The 20,683-nt window shown below is 45.7% G+C and overlaps 1 protein-coding gene across 1 annotated transcript in view; it reads left to right on the top strand.

Annotated features, from left to right (window-relative positions):
- Window positions 1–20,683, top strand: part of erf (Ets2 repressor factor) — a 65,455-nt gene that overhangs the window by 38,860 nt on the left and 5,912 nt on the right. The window contains exons 2-4 of the mRNA XM_072448199.1: window positions 1,304–1,538; window positions 13,756–13,868; window positions 19,832–20,652. Coding sequence (XP_072304300.1) covers window positions 1,304–1,538; window positions 13,756–13,868; window positions 19,832–20,652 — 1,169 coding nt within the window. The remainder of the gene's footprint in view (window positions 1–1,303; window positions 1,539–13,755; window positions 13,869–19,831; window positions 20,653–20,683) is intronic.

Here is a 20,683-nt window from a genome sequence, read left to right as displayed (position 1 = left end):
CTGACCCTCGCCACAGTTGAGACTCTGACCCTCGCCACACTCGAGACTCTGACCCTCGCCACAGTTGAGACTCTGACCCTCGCCACACTCGAGACTCTGACCCTCGCCACACTCGAGACTCTGACCCTCGCCACACTCGAGACTCTGACCCTCGCCACACTCGAGACTCTGACCCTTGCCACACTCGAGACTCTGACCCTTGCCACACTCGAGACTCTGACCCTTGCCACCCTCGAGACTCTGACCCTTGCCACACTCGAGACTCTGACCCTCGCCACACTCGAGACTCTGACCCTCGCCACACTCGAGACTCTGACCCTCGCCACACCCGAGACTCTGACCCTTGCCACACCCGAGACTCTGACTCTTGCCACACCCGAGACTCTGACCCTTGCCACACCCGAGACTCTGACCCTTGCCACACCCGAGACTCTGACCCTTGCCACCCTCGAGACTCTGACCCTTGCCACCCTCGAGACTTTGACCCTTGCCACAGTTGAGACTCTGCCCCTTGCCACCCTCGAGACTCTGACCCTCGCCACACTCGAGACTCTGACCCTCGCCACACTCGAGACTCTGACCCTCGCCACACTCGAGACTCTGACCCTCGCCACACTCGAGACTCTGACCCTCGCCACATGCGACACTGACCCATGCCGCACCCGGCTCTGACCCATGCTCTACTCAGACCCTTGCCACACTCAAGACTCTGACCCTTGCCACACTCGAGACTCTGACCCTTGCCACACTCGAGACTCTGGCCCTTGCCACACTCGAGACTCTGACCCTTGCCACACTCGAGACTCTGACCCTTGCCACACTCGAGACTCTGACCCTTGCCACCCTCGAGACTCTGACCCTTGCCACACTCGAGACTCTGACCCTTGCCACTCTCGAGACTCCTATCCTTGCCACACTCGAGACTCCTATCCTTGCCACACTCGAGACTCCTATCCTTGCCACACTCGAGACTCCTATCCTTGCCACACTCGAGACTCCTATCCTTGCCACACTCGAGACTCCTATCCTTGCCACACTCGAGACTCTGACCCTTGCCACCCTCGAGACTCTGACCCTTGCCACCCTCGAGACTCCTGACCCTTGCCACCCTCGAGACTCTGACCCTTGCCACCCTCGAGACTTTGACCCTTGCCACCCTCGAGACTCTGACCCTCGCCACACTCGACTCTGACCCTCGCCACACTCGACTCTGACCCTCGCGACTCTGACCCTCGCCACCCTCGAGACTCTGACCCTCGCTGCACCCGTCTCTTACCCTTGCGTTTCTTTTTTGTCCGCACAGGGTTCGCGTTCCCGGACTGGGCCTACAAACCCGAGTCGAGCCCCGGGTCGCGGCAGATCCAGCTGTGGCACTTCATCCTGGAGCTGCTGAGGAAGGAGGAGTACCACGAGGTCATCGCGTGGCAGGGCGACTACGGCGAGTTCGTCATCAAGGACCCCGACGAGGTGGCGCGGCTGTGGGGGGCGCGCAAGTGCAAGCCGCAGATGAACTACGACAAACTCAGCAGAGCGCTCCGGTGGGTTCACAAACTATTTAATTATCAACAAGCATGGAGATTAGATTTAAGGTTTGTGTGTTCAGGGTAGAATTCTATTAAACATTTTAAACATGGGAAATGGATAATATCGCAATTGTTGTTTTGGGAAAATGCTAAACTAGAGTATTGATTATGTCTGTAATCAGTACTATTAAGAATTACCTCAAAAAGGGACAGAAACTGATCTCAAACAAGGATAAACTGATATTTCTGCCATGTTGTTAGTTTTACGGCCTGTTAATTTCTTGTGCGATACTTGAACCTCAACCAAGACAGTTACAGGCTTTACTTTAATAGATAAAATACTGTATTTTCCGGACTATAAGTCGCACCTTTTTCATAGTTATGGCCGGAAAATACGGTAAATATATTTTTTGTTGTTATTGCCCTGCTCTTTGTCCAGGAGCGTTACATTTGAGAGAAATTAACTGCGATATTATCCGCGTTGTCATAGCTCCCACCTAAAATGTATTGTGTTTTTACCTACGTTTTGCACTCGGCCACAGCTCTGGCGAGACCAATGATAATAAAGCCTCCGTATTTTAATAGCACGTTTAAACGGGTGTTTGTGAGTTGTTGAAACCGTTGTCAGGGGAAGTGTTTGAGCCGAAGGTGCGAGAAGCCACAGACAAGGCAGGATTACCACGTCGGTCTAGAGTTACCGGACCTCACGAATCTTGAACGCTGCCTCAACTCTCACCTCCCCACGACCCCGCCGGTTAAATAAGGTCAACGCGGTACTTTGAATATAGTACTCGTCGCAGATATGTAGTATATGTACGTAGGCCCGTCACAATAACACATTTTGAAGTGCGAGATTGTGATAAACGAATATATTGAAACTTTAACGCTGGATAATTGCCCAAAAATCTATTTCTAAATGCACTGGAATAAATACAATAAATACAGTAAGTAAAATAACAAATAAAATAAAATAATTATAATCACAAATAAAATAAAATAAGTAAAATAACAAATAAAATAAAATAATAATAAATAATAAATAAAATAAGTAAAATAATAAGTAAAATGATAAAAAATGATAAATACAATAAGTAAAATAATAAATAAAATAAGTCAAATAATAAGTCAAAAAATAGGTGAAATAATAAGTCAATTAAAATATATACACTTTAGTAGTATGTTTATGTATATTATAATTAGTTATGATGGTTAATTGTCCATTTTACTTCACTTTACAAAAAATCCTATACCTATAATTTTACTAAACGGAACATAACCTTAAGAAACAACCCGTATTTAAGCCTTTGACATTTAAACAATCCCATGACAACAAAGACTCCATTCTCTCCTGAAACTGAATGTCTCACCGACGTCGCACCGATCCCCTTTGCCGTCCCACCTCACGCCTCGATCTACACCTGCGTCTGCACACAGCACAAGCACGCGGCTTCATTAGCGTCATTTGTACTCATCCAAACGTGTTTCTGCTCGGCTGCCAGTTCCTCTGCGTCACATCGGCCTGGTTCACACCGTTTGTATCCCGTGACGCGCCGCTAACCCATTTACGGCCCCGTCTCGCCCCCGTCACGGCTCCGTCACGGCTCCGTCACTGCCCCCTGTTGTGGTGGTATGATTGGCCTAAATCACTCTGCTCTTGCACTGCACCACACATTTTAAGCAAAAAAGACTAAACAAATGATATTCCACTACAAGAAGACCTAAATGTAAAATTGATGATTGATTTTTGATTTTGATCATTGTAGTAATAATATTTAGTTCAGTTTTACCTTACGATGCCTGGTTTGAGATGCATATGCTTGAAAATCGGTGCAATAAAGCTACAAATTAAAAGTAAAAAGTAAAAAAATATCAGTTTTCGTTGAGATTTTTTTCTTTCTTTTTCCATTAAAAAAATATCTAAACATACAAAACACCGAACATACAACATGGCCAGAGCACAAAACTAAGTAAAAAATGACAAATGGTGCATAAAAACATGACAAATTACGGCAAAATCCAACAGGAAAGTCTAATTTAGTCCAAAGTCTGGCAAATAGTTCTATTTTCAAATTTAGCCCAAATGTAATTTTGGTATAATTTGGGTCCAGGCCTTATTGGTGGTTCAGTTTGCATCCTCCGTTTCTCTGTGGCGGCTTTCTTTCCCGCCGCCAAAACTACGTTCCAAAGGTATCCATTTATTGTGTCCATGGCAGCCGTTCTGCGACCCAGATATATACATAGTGACCAGAAGAAAAAGAAAAATCCATCATTCTCTGCATTTGACCCAGTCCTCAACCTCTCTGCTTGGTAAAGACCACCCAGCCAGAGGATTGTGCATGTTTCACCTCTGCTCAAAACCTTTTACTTATTATTGGTTGTAGTGCTGGGCGATGTTGTGATAAAGGTCAAATTGTACTCTCGTCACCGTGACGATCGCCTTTTTTGGTCATCAGAATCGGAAAAGGGTTTATTGCCATTGTCGGTGAACAAAAAAAAACATTAAAAAAAAAAATTATAGCAAAATATACATAAAACATATAATATATTAGGGCATGAATAAAAATAGACTTCTACTAAATACTTTGACTTTATATATACACACAATTTGCAGTTTAATACAATTTCATATCGTCATAAACACTTTTCCAAACCGCTTCTTTCCATTCCCAAGCCTCCAATATGTTTTGGATGAGTGACAGCCGGCGTTAACCAATGAAAACCAAGGAAATATAAACTTTAAAGATCTGCAGTTGGCTTTGTCTCCCCTTAATGGCACATGTAACGAATGATACTAACTACACAAGTCGATTTATAACGTCAAACTTGTGCTCTTTGCTCTCGTGTGATGTTTTTGTTGCATATCCAAGCCTAGATAAATAAAAATAATATAATAATAATAATAAAAATATGAGTAATTACACAGCCCCGCTCCTCACTTAGATTGTTAGCTTGAGCCTGGACACCATATGTTTAACCTTTTACGAGACTCGACCGTCGCCTTTGAAGAGGCCTAAGCTGCGTAAAACACGCTTACACACAGTGCCACGGCCTAGAATAATGAGTGGAGTTTATAACTAGTTTCCATGACCCGTATCTGACCCCTTCTCTCTCTCTACGTCTTACGTGGAGGTTGCGTCGCCGCTCGTCCTTGGACTTTGCTCTCCGTATTATCTCACAAGGTTTTGCATTTTAATTGCTGCCGCCGGCGTGGGCAGGTAGGGAAGCACTGCGCGTGCTAAACCCCGGGCCAGGAACCCTCGGAGTGGGCGCGCACATGTGGGACACGGCGGAGACCGATTTGGTGCCCAGTCTGTTTGGGCCATCTTGTAGTGATCGGTTTAGCCTCCTGGTGTTGTCGTGGGATGGCTAGTGTTAGTCTGCTCGCTCACGCACTCCCCAGTGAAATGTCAGCCCTCCTCCAGCCCATCTGCAGCTTGTTTTTGAGCAGATTTACACCTTTTTACATCCACTACTCACCTCGAATAACGTCTGTTTACGAGGCAAAATTAGAAGGATTGGTAATAAAACACAATGGGCGACGAGACGTTGGGCTTTGAAGTGTTTCCCAGGAGAGAATAATATCGTTTTACTGGTCGCCTGGTGATCAAACGGAGTGTTGTGGGGTCCCTGAGCAAGACGCTTCGCGGCATTGCTCTTGTGTATTTGTGGTTGGTTGAGCTAGGAAGGGCATCTGGTATAACCGAATCTGGTAAACCGCCGGATAACTCATTCATTCTGGCAGTAGAGCTTATTTGTTTATACCTCAATTTAGGGCTGCAGTCGACAAACGACATGCACGGTATATCAAATGTTTACCGTATTTTCAGGACTATAAGTGCACCTTTTTACATAGTTTTGGCCGGGGTGCGACTTAAATACGACATTATTTGTTATTTTCACACTGACAACCGCAAGAGGGCGCTCACGGCTCTAAGCGACACAGAAGAAGAATCTGCACTTCCTCTACCTCGAGTTTGTGGAGTTGTTTAGAAGTGACAGAGGAAAAAGAATTCAATGGATTTAGTGATTTGGGGTAAAACTGATGCTTTGGTAAACTTGTTAGCATGTTCTTTATGCTATAGTTATCTGAATAACTGTTCATATGTTACGTTAACATACCAGACACTTACCACAGTAGCACTGTCTGTGCGTCATGTAGCTGAAGGTGTTAGCGTTAGCATACGTACACCTATTCACCATGTTCTCTCATCTGTTATTATTTTAAACTGCATTTCAAGATGAAATGTCTGTTCTTGGTCTTGGATTTTATCAAATACATTTCCCCAAAAAATGCGACTTATACTCCTGTGCAACTTATATATGTGGTTTTTTTCGTCTCTATTATGCATTTTTTGGCTGGAGCGATTTATAATCCGGGAAGTACGGTAATAAACTGAGAGAGGGCGAGGTTGCACCAGAAGTGCTCGCACACGTTTTTAGTATCTCTGTGACCTGACCCAAGCTCAGTACTCGGAGATCACAGGCTCACAAAACAACAATTTACACTGAAATGTATGACAAACTATATATTCATATGCAAAAACAGCAGAACTCATTCTTCACTCGCGCATTTTCAGCAATGGCAAACGCAAAAAAATACACCGAAATTACTCCAAAATCAAGAAATGACTTGACAGAGTGTAAAAAAGAGACAGATGAGCCTGGAAATGCAGAGAACTCGAACGCACGTACAAAATATCACCAATATATTCGGTGGTAAGAGCCACTGGACTTGTTAATAAGCGAAAACGTACGAGAACAATAAAGACTTCACAAACCAAGCTGATACCAAAGCAAATGCAGTTTAAATATCTCCTCATGTTTTAAAACGCACGTGTTCCAAGGCTGCGTGATGTTTGAGCGCTTTAACTCTTCTTTGAGGTCAGACTCTGCATATTGAAGAGGTCTGTGTTGTGGTTTTGTTTCACTTTCATGAATGAAAAGGTCTTGAGTTATGACGGTCTTTGAAACACTTCCCTTTAGAAGTGTTTTTAATGCACCGCACCTTATACATGTGTGTTCATACTGCCAGAAGCCTCTTTTTAATTTAATATTAAGGAAGTAGTCATCAAAGAGTGCTCCGTCTGGTTTTCATTTTAACTCTATACTCAAAATGTCACACTGAAATAATGTGCTGTAAATGTGCTTTGTCTTGCTGTGCGGTTATTAGGCCAATGTTATTGATACAGCATTGTATTTTAACAGATTGATACTATAAAAGTTGAAATACTAATGAATATACTGTGTTTTCCGGACTATAAGTCGCACGAGCCAAAAAATGCATAATAGAGAAGAAAAAAACATAAGTTGCATTGGAGTATTTTTGGGGAAATATATCTCTAAATCACTAAATCCATTGAATTCTTCTTCCTCTGTGTCACTTCTAAACAACTCTGCAAACTCCGGAGGTAGAGGAAGTGCAGATTCTTCTTCTGCGTCGCTTAGAGCCTAGAGCGCCCTCTTGCAGTTGCCAGTGTGAAAATAACAAATAATATCACATATAAGTCACTCTGGCACCCCGGCCAAAACTATGAAAAAAGGTGCGACTTATCGTCCGAAAAATATGGTATTTTACTCTAGCCAAACGTGTTTCTCAGATTTGTAAAATACCACATACATGACAAAATTTGTGACCGTTCTAGGAAATCTAGTCGACTGAACAGAACTTTGGACGCGTTCACACTCGTTGGGTTTGAGCCCAGTTTAGTCCAAATATAGACTTGGTTTGGTTATATATATATATATATATATATATATATATATATATATATATATATATATATATATATATATATATATAATTTGTTTTCTTTACGATATTAGAGTCTTTCATGGTATTTTTGAGCAGTGAAAACGCCACGTAAGATCGAGAAGTTCCCCGCCCTACTGTGAAATCAGAAAAGGTACACGGTGCACCTTTTTATTTGCAGTAAAACATTTTAGGTGATTATTTTACAGAACTACAAATGTGCTGTAGCGTGTGTCGCGAGCGTTGCCTCTCCATATGTCTACAGCGCGTTAAGGCCTCGCTGCCCCTCTTCCGGTCTCTTTAAGCTGAAGTTCAAACGCTCTTCAAAGCCTTGACACCCGCTCGTGATGTGAGATCCACATTGACACAGCGTGTGAGTTGGCGTGTGTTCTGTCACATGTACGAGGCTCGCCCTTGGACCCGCTCGCTCTTTGTCACCCATCTGCGAACATAATGTCTCCGCGCGGCTCTTAGCACCCACTCACAAATATAGCCCTGCGCCGTCTGGAGCCACGGAACACTGGGACCCAGAATTTTTTCACTGAGCAAATGAACGCGAGCAAGTCAAGTAAAAACAAACACCAAAGTTTAGGCATCTTTTCTGAACTGAAAAAAACTAAGATATAATAAAGGGATTTTCAAACTTTTGTACATTATATGCTGCCCAAGGACCTGCGCTAAACCACAATTAAACTTACTCATGTGCCAACATTGTGGAACTAAGCCCGACTCAAAGGCCTAGAGGAGGAGGACTGACTCAACGGCCTAGAAGAAGAGGACTGACCCAACGGCCTAGAAGAGGAGGACTGACCCAACGGCCTAGAAGAGGAGTACTGACCCAACGGCCTAGAAGAGGAGTACTGACCCAGCGGCCTAGAAGAAGAGGACTGACCCAACGGCCTAGAAGAGGACTGACCCAACGGCCTAGAAGAAGAGGACTGACCCAACGGCCTAGAAGAGGAGGACTGACCCAACGGCCTAGAAGAGGAGTACTGACCCAACGGCCTAGAAGAGGAGGACTGACCCAACGGCCTAGAAGAAGAGGACTGACCCAACGGCCTAGAAGAGGACTGACCCAACGGCCTAGAAGAAGAGGACTGACCCAACGGCCTAGAAGAAGAGGACTGACCCAACGGCCTAGAAGAGGACTGACCCAACGGCCTAGAAGAAGAGGACTGACCCAGCGGCCTAGAAGAAGAGGACTGACCCAACGGCCTAGAAGAGGACTGACCCAACGGCCTAGAAGAAGAGGACTGACCCAGCGGCCTAGAAGAAGAGGACTGACCCAACGGCCTAGAAGAGGAGTACTGACCCAGCGGCCTAGAAGAAGAGGACTGACCCAACGGCCTAGAAGAGGACTGACCCAACGGCCTAGAAGAAGAGGACTGACCCAGCGGCCTAGAAGAAGAGGACTGACCCAACGGCCTAGAAGAGGACTGACCCAACGGCCTAGAAGAAGAGGACTGACCCAACGGCCTAGAAGAAGAGGACTGACCCAACGGCCTAGAGGAGGAGGACTGACTCAACGGCCTAGAAGAAGAGGACTGACCCAACGGCCTAGAAGAGGAGTACTGACCCAGCGGCCTAGAAGAAGACTGACCCAACGGCCTGGAAGAAGAGGACTGACCCAACGGCCTAGAAGAAGAGGACTGACCCAACGGCCTAGAAGAGGAGGACTGACCCAGCGGCCTAGAAGAAGAGGACTGACCCAACGGCCTAGAAGAAGAGGACTGACCCAACGGCCTAGAAGAGGAGGACTGACCCAGCGGCCTAGAAGAGGACTGACCCAACGGCCTAGAAGAAGAGGACTGACCCAACGGCCTAGAAGAAGAGGACTGACCCAACGGCCTAGAAGAAGAGGACTGACCCAACGGCCTAGAAGAAGAGGACTGACCCAACGGCCTAGAAGAAGAGGACTGACCCAACGGCCTAGAAGAAGAGGACTGACCCAACGGCCTAGAAGAAGAGGACTGACCCAACGACCTAGAAGAGGACCAAGACTAATCCAGTTAAAACGATCACGCATACTCATACATACATATTTAATGTACATTTCTTTGAACTTCAGGCCGTACTTTTCCGCTTCCTTTTGAATGTTTAAAGCCTTTCTTCTTCTTCAGGTTATTCTAGGCTGGAACTCTTAAGTGTAGATAATTGTGCGACTGATTGTTGAAGCGCTTACCATAATTTCTTCCTGGAATCAGAGTCCTTTTTTTCCCTCCCTTTCTTCTCAGAACGGCCCCCGACGCCTTCACCGCCGTAGCCCCTTTGTTTTTAACTAGCCCCTACTAGCCCCTTTGTTTTTAACTAGCCCCTTTGTTTTTAACTAGCCCCTACTAGCCCCTTTGGTTTTAACTAGCCCCTTTGTTTTTAACTAGCCCCTACTAGCCCCTTTGTTTTTAACTAGCCCCTTTGTTTTTAACTAACCCCTTTGTTGCATCAATGAAATTTCCCCATGTGGGACAATAAAGGAATATCTTATCTTATCTTAACTAACCCCTTTGTTTTAACAGAAAGTTGGGTTCTCTAAACGCTCGTCCTTCACCGCAAATCACACTTTCAAGCACAGACGCGATCAATTTAGACAGGTCAAAGTTCTACAGTCGCTCGTCTGTTTTACTGCCCTTTTTTCTTGCGTTTTCACCAGGTTATTAAGGTACGATTGTAGATTTGTTGTCAATAGTTTATCCATTTTTAACTAATAGCGGTTTTAAGATGCTAATATTGACAAAACGACGTTTCCCGATGACAATATTCTGACCATCTTGTGTCAGTCCTATAGAAATGTTAGAAATAAATCAGAGAAATGTGAAATGTCTCTAAAAGTGCAGGAATATCACCGTATGCCCTTATTTGAAAGCTTTGTTTGTAATCGGCTTTTCTTTTTTTAAACAAACTGTATTTTAATCATCTCTAATCGCTTCTCGCAGTTTACTTCAATTATGGTTAAAAATGTACTTTCCACTTCCTGCCAATCGCGCCCATGTAAAGGTGCCGTATCCAGGAAGCGATCGGAGTTGTTCGGCTGGTGTAATGGTATGTTTGATGTATGTTATCGCCTGGTTACTATGGCGATAAGTCCGAGCTCGTTGAGACCACTGCTGCGTTGAAGCGCTTTACCGTAACTTACATGAAAGACACTATTGTTATTGCATATACGCAGTTTTATTCTGAGACGTTGGATTCACGTCTCAAGGTAAACGTCCTTATCCTCCGACCGTTTCAAACAACGTGACATCATCGGTCTGACCGTTTCAAAACGACGTGACTGTAGTTCCTTTATCGAACCAGCAGGGGGACGACATGAAGACGCACGGTTCTTTTTAAAGTGAACAAACGTAATGGAATTGCCTGCTAACTGTGTTTTTGTTGTTTTTCCCCCCCCCATCTTTGTCCCCGGTTTGTTGTTGTGTTTTTGGAAGTGCGTTTGTGTGTGTTTGCGTGTGTAGTAGTAGTAGTAGTGGTAGTGGTAGTGGTAGTGGTGGTAGTAGTAGTAGTGTCCCTCTGGAGTGGCCCTTCTCGCTCTGACTCACCGAGGCTGTGACTAAGCCTCCTCTCAGCCCCGAGCCCTGGACACATCGCCGTGACTAATGTTGCCAGACTCGCTGCCGTTTTGTCTCCGTTAACGCAGCTTTTCGTCAACATGTTTTTCACTTTCGTACGTTTTGAAAAAAATGGTTTATGACGTACCGAGTATAAGCTGCACGTTGTACGTCCGACTGTTGGCGAAAACGGTTTGACGTCGGAACATTTGTGACACGTTCGGCAGTTTTCTTCTTGACGTCTTGACTCTCGATTATGCAATTGCGATAAGACGTTTAAAAAAAAATTCAAGCGAGAACACAGAGACCCAAGAAAAGTCTAAACTGCAGGACGAACGCAGGTTTATTATAATACGTTTGTTTATTCGTAGGCAGTTCATTGGGATTTCCGTTCATCGTTTTTCGTACTCAAAATCGCAAATCAGTATTTTTAAGATTTCTGTCCCTGGTCTTCGCAGGAAAATGTATTTTGAGTACCGTATTTTCCGGACTATACGTCGCACCTTTTTTCATAGTTTTAGCCGGGTTGCAACTTATACTTATATTTATATACTTATACTCTGGATATTATTTGTTATTTTCACACACCGCATTTCATACTCCAGTGCGACTTATATATGTTCTTTTCTTCTCTATTATTCATTTTTTGGCTGGTGCGACTTATACTCCGGAAAATACGGTTAACTCTTTGGATGACGACGTGCAAGACTGTTTATTACGAGGCTGTTTACTTTTACTTTCTTGTGTGGAGCCGAGCGATTTGTTAAAAACGTATCGGTAACTGCAAGTTTTTCTGTCAAGTTTTGCGATTGAGACTAAAATAATCCGATCTTGTTCAAATTTCATATTGTAAATGCGTCCGGGAGAAATGACAAAAAGACAAACCGCTCGTGAACTGAAACGTTATGTGTTTAAGAAGATGTTTGTACAGAGACTGCCATTTTTATGATGTTCTGGGAGGAAATGTCTGTAAAGAAAAAGAAAAAAGAGAGTCCGCTCAAACGTGGCTTTAACTGCGTTTAATCTCGCAGCTCGCCGTCTTTAACGCGCCGAGCGAAACGCGTTCTCTTTGACATTTAAAAACACGTGGTCGTTCCTGGCATTGTGTAAACGGCTTCTTACACAACCGGCACTAAAAGCGGCACTTTCAGTTGCTCGTGGGGGAACACAGAGCTTTGTCGTTGCGACCGAACGGACTGTAATCGAGTCAAGGATCAATACGTGCAAACGGTGTAGCTAAAGCTGTTACGTGGCCGCGTGACGCAACATCGCGGTTAAGTAATTGTTACGTGGGAGAATTGACCGCTCGAACCAGACTTGACTTGGATGCGACTTCCTGTGAGGCAAAAGGTGGAAGTCTTTAAATGTGTGACTAAACCTTTTGGCCAACGATGCTCTTAACGGCTCTTACTTCTGTGTGGGCGATTGATAAAACGCTTCTTTATGGTTGGATTTGGACCGCGTCGACAGATAATCCGGCGAAATACCAACGAGAGCCTGATGAACGAAGAAAAAACACAATTCCTAACCAGCGTTATTAAAAGTACTGCTACTGTCACGTAAGCGGACGGAGTGTAAAGTACTTAAAGTGTGTGTAGTTTGACTTATTGGAGTATAGATTGAAGTGAAGTCGGTCGTTGTTGCTTCCCATCTTATTTTCTAGTTCTTATTGTGACTTGAATACTCATGATTGACCAAATCATCTCGTCAGTTTTAAGATTTTTTTAGATCTTTTGTGTTTGAATCTTCCCAGTTTGAGGTTTCATTCCATGACAAAGGGTTTGCTATGACGAACCTGGTGGTGAATGAGAGGTTTTTAAGTCAAGAAAAGAGGAAGGTGTTTTGAGTCAGAGGTGAGTCACTGAGAGCTGTGTTCTCGTGTTCTGATTAAATGTACTTTAGCTAAATGTACTCATGTGGCTTTGTCCCATAAAAAAATAATGATGGGACAAAGCCACATTTCTTAATTAATTACTACGTTCTTTTGGAGTTTTTCTTGCTCGACACTTGGTGAAGCCGTTTCAGTAAATATATGAATATATTACGACTTGTTTTTATGGTATAAGTTTGTAAAATAACATTACCCCAAACAATAGGGATAATAGGGCAACTATTAATTGACTTAAGTTTAATTTATCTTTAAATTTGAAGGGACAATGGACAAAGACATTCAAAACAAAGACATTTCCATCCTCAGTCGCTGATTGACAGGAATATATGACACTGCGCAAACAAAACACATTAAAACACTAAGATCCAGTCCACATTCTGGGCCAAACACACAGCCACACTTCTCATTCAACAAGAGTATACATGACGTACCACTATAAAACCTAGTCGTATTTCCATAATCGTTTTCTGATTTTTACAGCCGCTATAATACCATAACCGTGGTACTATTCAATCAGAATTTGTAAATACTCTCGTCCAGACGCGTTCAGTCGCCACATTTCAACCTTTTATTTGTTTGATAATCTATTTTAAAGGTGTTGAAATGATCGTTTGAGGGTTTTAAATGAGCTGGAAAGGACAATACCTCACACAGATGCTTCACAGATGCTTCAGTCGAGAATGCTTCTGCCCAGCATTAATATTCAAGTTCTTTTATTATCGTGACTCGCACAGCATTATCGAGACCCAAATTAGTGTCGACACTCCCAAGTTCAAGTGCCGTTTCCTCATTGAATCATATTTGTTTTGTTTCATTCACACATCTTGAGTTCTTCCCCATGTTAGTCGTCTCTTTCTTCGATCTTAGCCTTATTTGAATTGCTTCTCTCCCAGATAAGACCAAATACATGGATTTTTTATGATCAGAATTTGGTATTTACTTCCACTTGTTTTCTTTTTGTTGTGTATATATATTTTGTTATCGTTCCAAAATGGCCGTTGTGCTAATGTTGCTAATGTTGCTAATTCTCCCGTCGTCTTTTGTTTTCAGATATTATTACAACAAGAGGATCCTCCACAAAACCAAGGGCAAAAGGTTCACCTACAAGTTCAATTTCAACAAGCTGGTGCTGGTCAACTATCCCTTCATCGACATGGGCTCAGGTTTGTACCTTTCGTTCAGGGTTTTATTACGGGACGATTTCAAGAAGTTCAGACGCGAGTAAAAAGTCTATTCAAAACTGTGTCTCTATGACTGTAAATATAGATGTTTACTCACAGAATGAGCGCCACATGGTATTGAACAAAATGAGCTCTCCAGCACTGCTATATCGATATTATTTTTATATTTTAACATACTTTTTTACACCAAATTTAAGTTCTGTTAAAAGAAAAATGCACTCGCCTTAATTTACTAGTCGGAATAATAACTTAACAGGGACAAAACCAAGAATATTCAAAGCTCATTTAGGCCTTAACATAAAAAAAAAAAAAATCCAAAAATATAAGCAAGTTAAATATATTCAAAATGTTGCCAATTTTTTTTTTCAAAGAATAGCAAAAAAAATGTGGTTAATAATTGTACTTCCTGTTTGTAATTGATGACGTCACACTACGAAAGTACCCAGCAAACACTGGACCAAAACTAATCTTACTTATATATAACTTATTTATTACTTTTATTTTGTATGTTTTGGAGGGTATAAGTTGTTTCTTTAGTGTAAATTATTCATAAACTTTGTCTGGAATGCGTGTACCTAGTGTGATGTGATAATTTTTGTGGAGAAAAGTCGAAAAACTAACTCGATTGATGTAAAACTATAATTTCTATTTAAAACCGGTACAAAAACGGCAAATTAAGTCAAATTATACAATTGTAGGCATGGGCACTTTAAGTTGTTTCTGCTGATATTGCTACTTCTACTAATATCTTACTATTTCACGTATATTTTTTAGTCCTACGCCAAGTATTTCTACTACCATTGCTTCCTGCGTTGCTCCTTAAATAAGCTTTTATTCATTTACACTGGTGGAAAAATGTCTTCATACAGAAATAGAGCATTATCCGTGTGAAAAATGTCACCTTAGCAACAGAGCGCCAGAGGAAGTTTAAATGGAGAAATTGTACTTGACGACAAGGACTCGGCGAAGGAGCCGCGCGCCGCAGACAAAACAGCGGTGTCCTTCGGGCGTCTGTCGATCCGACGTGATGTAAGAGTTGGAAAAATACTGATTAAAGTATATTTAAAAGAAGCAGAAATCATGTACCAGAGGTTTAATATGAAAAACCTGCACAAAAGGACATTAATGGAGGCTGTTGTTGTTGACTCCAGTACAACCACAACATGGGGAAGTATAAGGAAATATTGACACCAAGGCTGGGTGATGGGATAGGTTCTGATAGAATTAGAGTTTGTATTTGCTTTTTAATAAGACACACATCAACTTCTGTACGAATTACCTAAACAATATAAACATTTGATCATGGGCATTTAACACAAAAATAGTCCGTTTTATTTTGCTCAAGTTTGAATTTCCAACCATTTTTCTCTTATTAGCACAACCCGAATCGGATTTGGGACTGAACCTGGACTAGAACAGGACCAAACAAAGTGAGACTAGTCGAACATCAAATATAACTGTAAACTATTAACAGGACTGAAAAGAATTAAAGTGCCCCCGACACGTTGGACGACTCATTCAACTAAAATGCAGTTGAGAGAAATATATTTTGACTTTTGCTAATGAAATTATTAAAATGTTATCACAGAAAAGCACATTTTTTAGGTTTATAATGTCACTTCCTGTTTGTGATTGATGACATCACAGTAGGAAAACACTGGGCCAAAACACTGGGCCTGTCACTTTTTTTCTATTTGACAAAACAAAACAAACCACGAGATCCACTTTATTTTGTTGAATGATTGTTTAGCGGGTCAGAAAAGTTGTTTTGTTTAAATTACGCACAAACTTTGACTGGAATGTCCTTTTACTTCCTGTCGTTACCTACAGATTTTTCAACGTTTTCTCCACAAACAGCTACTCAATTGGTGTAAAACTATAATTTACATGTATAAATACAGCAAATATAGTAAAAAATGTGTAACAGTTAAAACCTGTCATAGGCACTTTAACCATTTTCATCAACAATACACTTTATTCATTACTATTCCACCCAGACGCCTTTAGTCACCAAATTTCAACCTTTTTTTTGGTTAAAACATACATTGAAATAATTCTCTGACTCATCGACTACTAAAATAATCATTAGCCGCAGCCATAAAAATCAAGACGAGTGCGAGCGCAGATGTTGGACGAGTCGTCGTGGTCGTTTTCCTAACATTTGCCCTCTTTTCCTAAACATTTGCGTTCACCCTGCCGACTCGCGCTCGGCCCAAGCCACGTTCGTCAGCTAATTTCCTCCAGGACATTAACTTCGGCAGCTCCGTTTGCGTCCCGCCCTCGGCCTCACCGCCCTCTGAGGTCTCGTCTGCTCCCTTGTCCCGCTTCGTAAACACGAGCGGCGTGACATCAGCGCGCCGCCAGACCTTAATTATACGGGGCCCGTCTGATGTGGGCCCACACGCCGTCACGCTGCCAGAGGACGCTCGGTCTTGCGTCAGTCTGAGGGTTTGACGCGCACTTCCACTCAGAGCTCGGCGGTGAGACGCTTGGACAAGTGAAGGAAACGACTGCAGCGTTCGGGGGCTGTCTCATTCCAACCGCCGAAATCTGGAACGAAGCTGCTTTTCTGCTCTGCAAAAAGTGTCACAAATCATTACTAATAAACTCTAAAAAGGTCTGTACTTTCTCTGCGAGGTCGTTATATGTACAGTAATCGCAATTGACGTTTTATCCCAGTAGTTTTTTTTAATGGTCGACTAGACAAATGATGGTTCTATTGTACGCTGAGACTTTTAAAATGCATTATAAACCAAACAAAGGTTGAAAAATTGTCAGTGAAGACTTCTAGACAGAGAATAGTAATACCACTGTCTTTGGTATGAAGGTTTTAGAGTGTGTTAATGTATTTTCTGGACTATAAGTCACACCTTTTTTCATAGATTTGGCCGGGGTGCGACTTATACTCCAGAGCGACTTGTATGTGTTTTTCTTCTTCTCTATGATGCATTTTTTGGTGCGATTTATTCTCCGGAGCGATTTATAGTCCAGAAAATATGGTAGTCCAGATTACAATGATCAAAATATGATAACATTATTTTCTGTTGGTCCTGGGTCCCGGCCGGGTTCAGGCCGGGTCCAGACCGGGTCCCCGGGTTGACGTTTAGACAGGGGAGTGTCTGCAGAGCCGCGGCGCGCGGCCGAAACTGCCATGTTATTTTTGTGCCGCCGTTTTAGACCGCGCCGGGTTAAGGTTAGGGTTAGGGTTAGGGTTAAGGTTAGGGTTAGGGTTAGGGTTAGGGTTAGCTATGAGGCTATAAGGGAAATGCCGCGGTCCCTGAAACTGCGCGGCTATTTGACCGCGCCGCGGCTCTCCAGCCACGGCCTTTAGACAGAGCCACACTCTCGGGTCGACCCTGGAGACGGTGAAAAAGGAGGTGGCACCGCCCCTGTTTGTGATGGCACCGCCCCCGTTTGTGATGGCACCGCCCCTGTTTGTGATGGCACCCCCCCTGTTTGTGATGGCACCGCCCCTGTTTGTGATGGCACAGCCCTTGTTTGTGATGGCACCGCCCCTGTTTGTGATGGCACCGCCCCTGTTTGTGATGGCACCGCCCCCGTTTGTGATGGCACCGCCCCTGTTTGTGATGGCACCGCCCCCGTTTGTGATGGCACCGCCCCCGTTTGTGATGGCACCGCCCCTGTTTGTGATGGCACCGCCCCTGTTTGTGATGGCACCGCCCCTGTTTGTGATGGCACCGCCCCCGTTTGTGATGGCACCGCCCCCGTTTGTGATGGCACCGCCCCCGTTTGTGATGGCACCGCCCCCGTTTGTGATGGCACCGCCCCTGTTTGTGATGGCACCGCCCCCGTTTGTGATGGCACCGCCCCCGTTTGTGATGGCACCGCCCCTGTTTGTGATGGCACCCCCCCTGTTTGTGATGGCACCCCCCCTGTTTGTGATGGCACCGCCCCTGTTTGTGATGGCACCGCCCCTGTTTGTGATGGCACCGCCCCCGTTTGTGATGGCACCGCCCCTGTTTGTGATGGCACCCCCCCTGTTTGTGATGGCACCGCCCCCTGTTTGTGATGGCACCGCCCCCGTTTGTGATGGCACCGCCCCCGTTTGTTTGTGATGGCACCGCCCCCGTTTGTGATGGCACCGCCCCTGTTTGTGATGGCACCCCCCCGTTTGTGATGGCACCGCCCCTGTTTGTGATGGCACCGCCCCCTGTTTGTGATGGCACCGCCCCTGTTTGTGATGGCACCGCCCCTGTTTGTGATGGCACCGCCCCCGTTTGTGATGGCACCGCCCCCGTTTGTGATGGCACCGCCCCTGTTTGTGATGGCACCCCCCCTGTTTGTGATGGCACCGCCCCCGTTTGTGATGGCACCGCCCCCGTTTGTGATGGCACCGCCCCCGTTTGTGATGGCACCGCCCCCGTTTGTGATGGCACCCCCCCTGTTTGTGATGGCACCGCCCCTGTTTGTGATGGCACCGCCCCTGTTTGTGATGGCACCGCCCCCGTTTGTGATGGCACCGCCCCCGTTTGTGATGGCACCCCCCCGTTTGTGATGGCACCGCCCCCTGTTTGTGATGGCACCGCCCCCGTTTGTGATGGCACCGCCCCCGTTTGTGATGGCACCGCCCCCGTTTGTGATGGCACCGCCCCCGTTTGTGATGGCACCGCCCCCGTTTGTGATGGCACCGCCCCTGTTTGTGATGGCCCCCCCCTGTTTGTGATGGCACCGCCCCCGTTTGTGTTGGCACCGCCCCCGTTTGTGATGGCACCGCCCCCGTTTGTGATGGCACCGCCCCCGTTTGTGATGGCACCGCCCCCGTTTGTGATGGCACCGCCCCCGTTTGTGATGGCACCCCCCCTGTTTGTGATGGCACCGCCCCTGTTTGTGATGGCACCGCCCCTGTTTGTGATGGCACCGCCCCTGTTTGTGATGGCACCGCCCCCTGTTTGTGATGGCACCGCCCCCGTTTGTGATGGCACCGCCCCCGTTTGTTTGTGATGGCACCGCCCCCGTTTGTTTGTGATGGCACCGCCCCCGTTTGTGATGGCACCGCCCCCGTTTGTGATGGCACCGCCCCCGTTTGTTTGTGATGGCACCGCCCCCGTTTGTGATGGCACCGCCCCCGTTTGTTTGTGATGGCACCGCCCCCGTTTGTTTGTGATGGCACCGCCCCCGTTTGTGATGGCACCGCCCCCGTTTGTTTGTGATGGCACCGCCCCCGTTTGTTTGTGATGGCACCGCCCCCGTTTGTGATGGCACACTTTTCCAGGCTTTGCCACAGGGACGAGGTTCAAAAAGCAGCTTCTTGTGCTTCTGTTTTCTCTCTCTGTGGGTAAAACTGTCCCATTTGTCACCGCGGCCCCGTTTCTTATTAGTTTGAGCTGAACCAGGTTTTATTACCGGTTAGTGTTGATTTTGTGTCACCCAAAGTTAATATGGCTAATTAGTTGTAGCAAAAAAATAAATAGCAGTTCTTAAGAAACGTCTGGAACAACCTGTAAAAATGTGGTGTTCAATTAAATATTCAAGAGTAATCTCTATAAAAGGGACTGTTATTCCGTGTCACATTCACTTGCATAATGATTCTTTACCAAATAATGATCTCATAGTAAATTAACATAAACACTAAAGAGATGGCTGTATTAAAAGCATGGTTATAAACTTGTATTAAACGTGAACAGAGACTTTAAATGGATATTTGACATGTTTTTTATCCTATTACTGTAAGAACAAATTGGGCTAAATGTCTTGGGACTCAGGGCTTGGTATTGGAGCTGTCACCGACCAAAGAAATAAAAACAAGCTCTGCCGATAGATTAGTCGACTAAAGGGATCCGTGTTCAGTCGACTAAAACAACTCTAAAGACCAACGGCCCTCTTAGTTATGATAGGACTTGAAATACCAGTCGAAAATATCATGTTTTAGTACTTAATTCATCATCTTAAAACCATAAACATTCTCTGTACATTGTGTTTTCCAGGTCGAGGCGTTCCTCAAAGTGCTCCGCCCGTTCCCTCCGGGGGCACCCACTTCCGCTTCCCGCCCTCGACCCCCTCGGACGTGCTATCGTCCAGCGAGGAGCTGCGCAGCCCCGGCATGTACAGCGCCGTGAGCAGGCGCATGGCCCGCGGCTCCGTCAGCGACTGCAGCGACGGGACGTCCACCAACTCCGAGCTGGAGGAGGCCGGGGCGGAGGAGCGCGCCGGGGGTCCCGAGCGGGCGTACAGGGGCCTGCTGCACCCTCGCCTGACCCACGACTCGCTCTTCAGACTCTACGGCGGAGGACCGGGACTCGCCAGGCCTACGCCCCGAGTGCACTCGGATCAGCTGTCCCCGTTCCCCGTGTCGCCTCTGCCAGGGCCGGGCCTGCTGCCGCTGTCCCCCGCCATGTCCATGACGCCCACGCCCCACCTGCCCTTCACCCCGTCCCCGTCCCTGCCCTCGCCTCTGATGGGCTCCCACTTCTCCTTCAACGCGGAGGACATGAACCAGTACCTGCACGCGCACCACCAGTCCGTGTACAACTACCACCTGAGCCCGCGCGCCTTCCTGCCGTACCCCAACATCATCGTCCCGCAGCCGCACAGACCCACGCACCTCAGCCTCGCCCACACGCTGGGGCAGTCGCTCGGGGCAGCCGACGAGTTCAAGTTTAAGCTGCAGCCGCCGCCGCTCGGCAGGAAGCACCGCGAGACGGGGAGTGCGCCGGTCGCGTCCTCCTCCTCGTCGTCCGGGGCGTTTTCAGGGTCCGGCCAGAGCGTGAGCTCCTCCGGTTTGTCCGCGGCCCCGCCCAAGATCAAGGTGAGGACAAGTGGCTACTTTAGGATTTTAC

Source organism: Eucyclogobius newberryi, unplaced genomic scaffold (assembly GCF_026437365.1).
Source record: "Eucyclogobius newberryi isolate DKJ021-1_F unplaced genomic scaffold, fEucNew1.0.hap1 SCAF_16, whole genome shotgun sequence".
NCBI classification, from domain to species: domain Eukaryota; kingdom Metazoa; phylum Chordata; class Actinopteri; order Gobiiformes; family Gobiidae; genus Eucyclogobius; species Eucyclogobius newberryi.
Note: the sequence above shows the minus strand (reverse complement) of the source record. Positions and strands in the feature narration are given on the sequence as shown.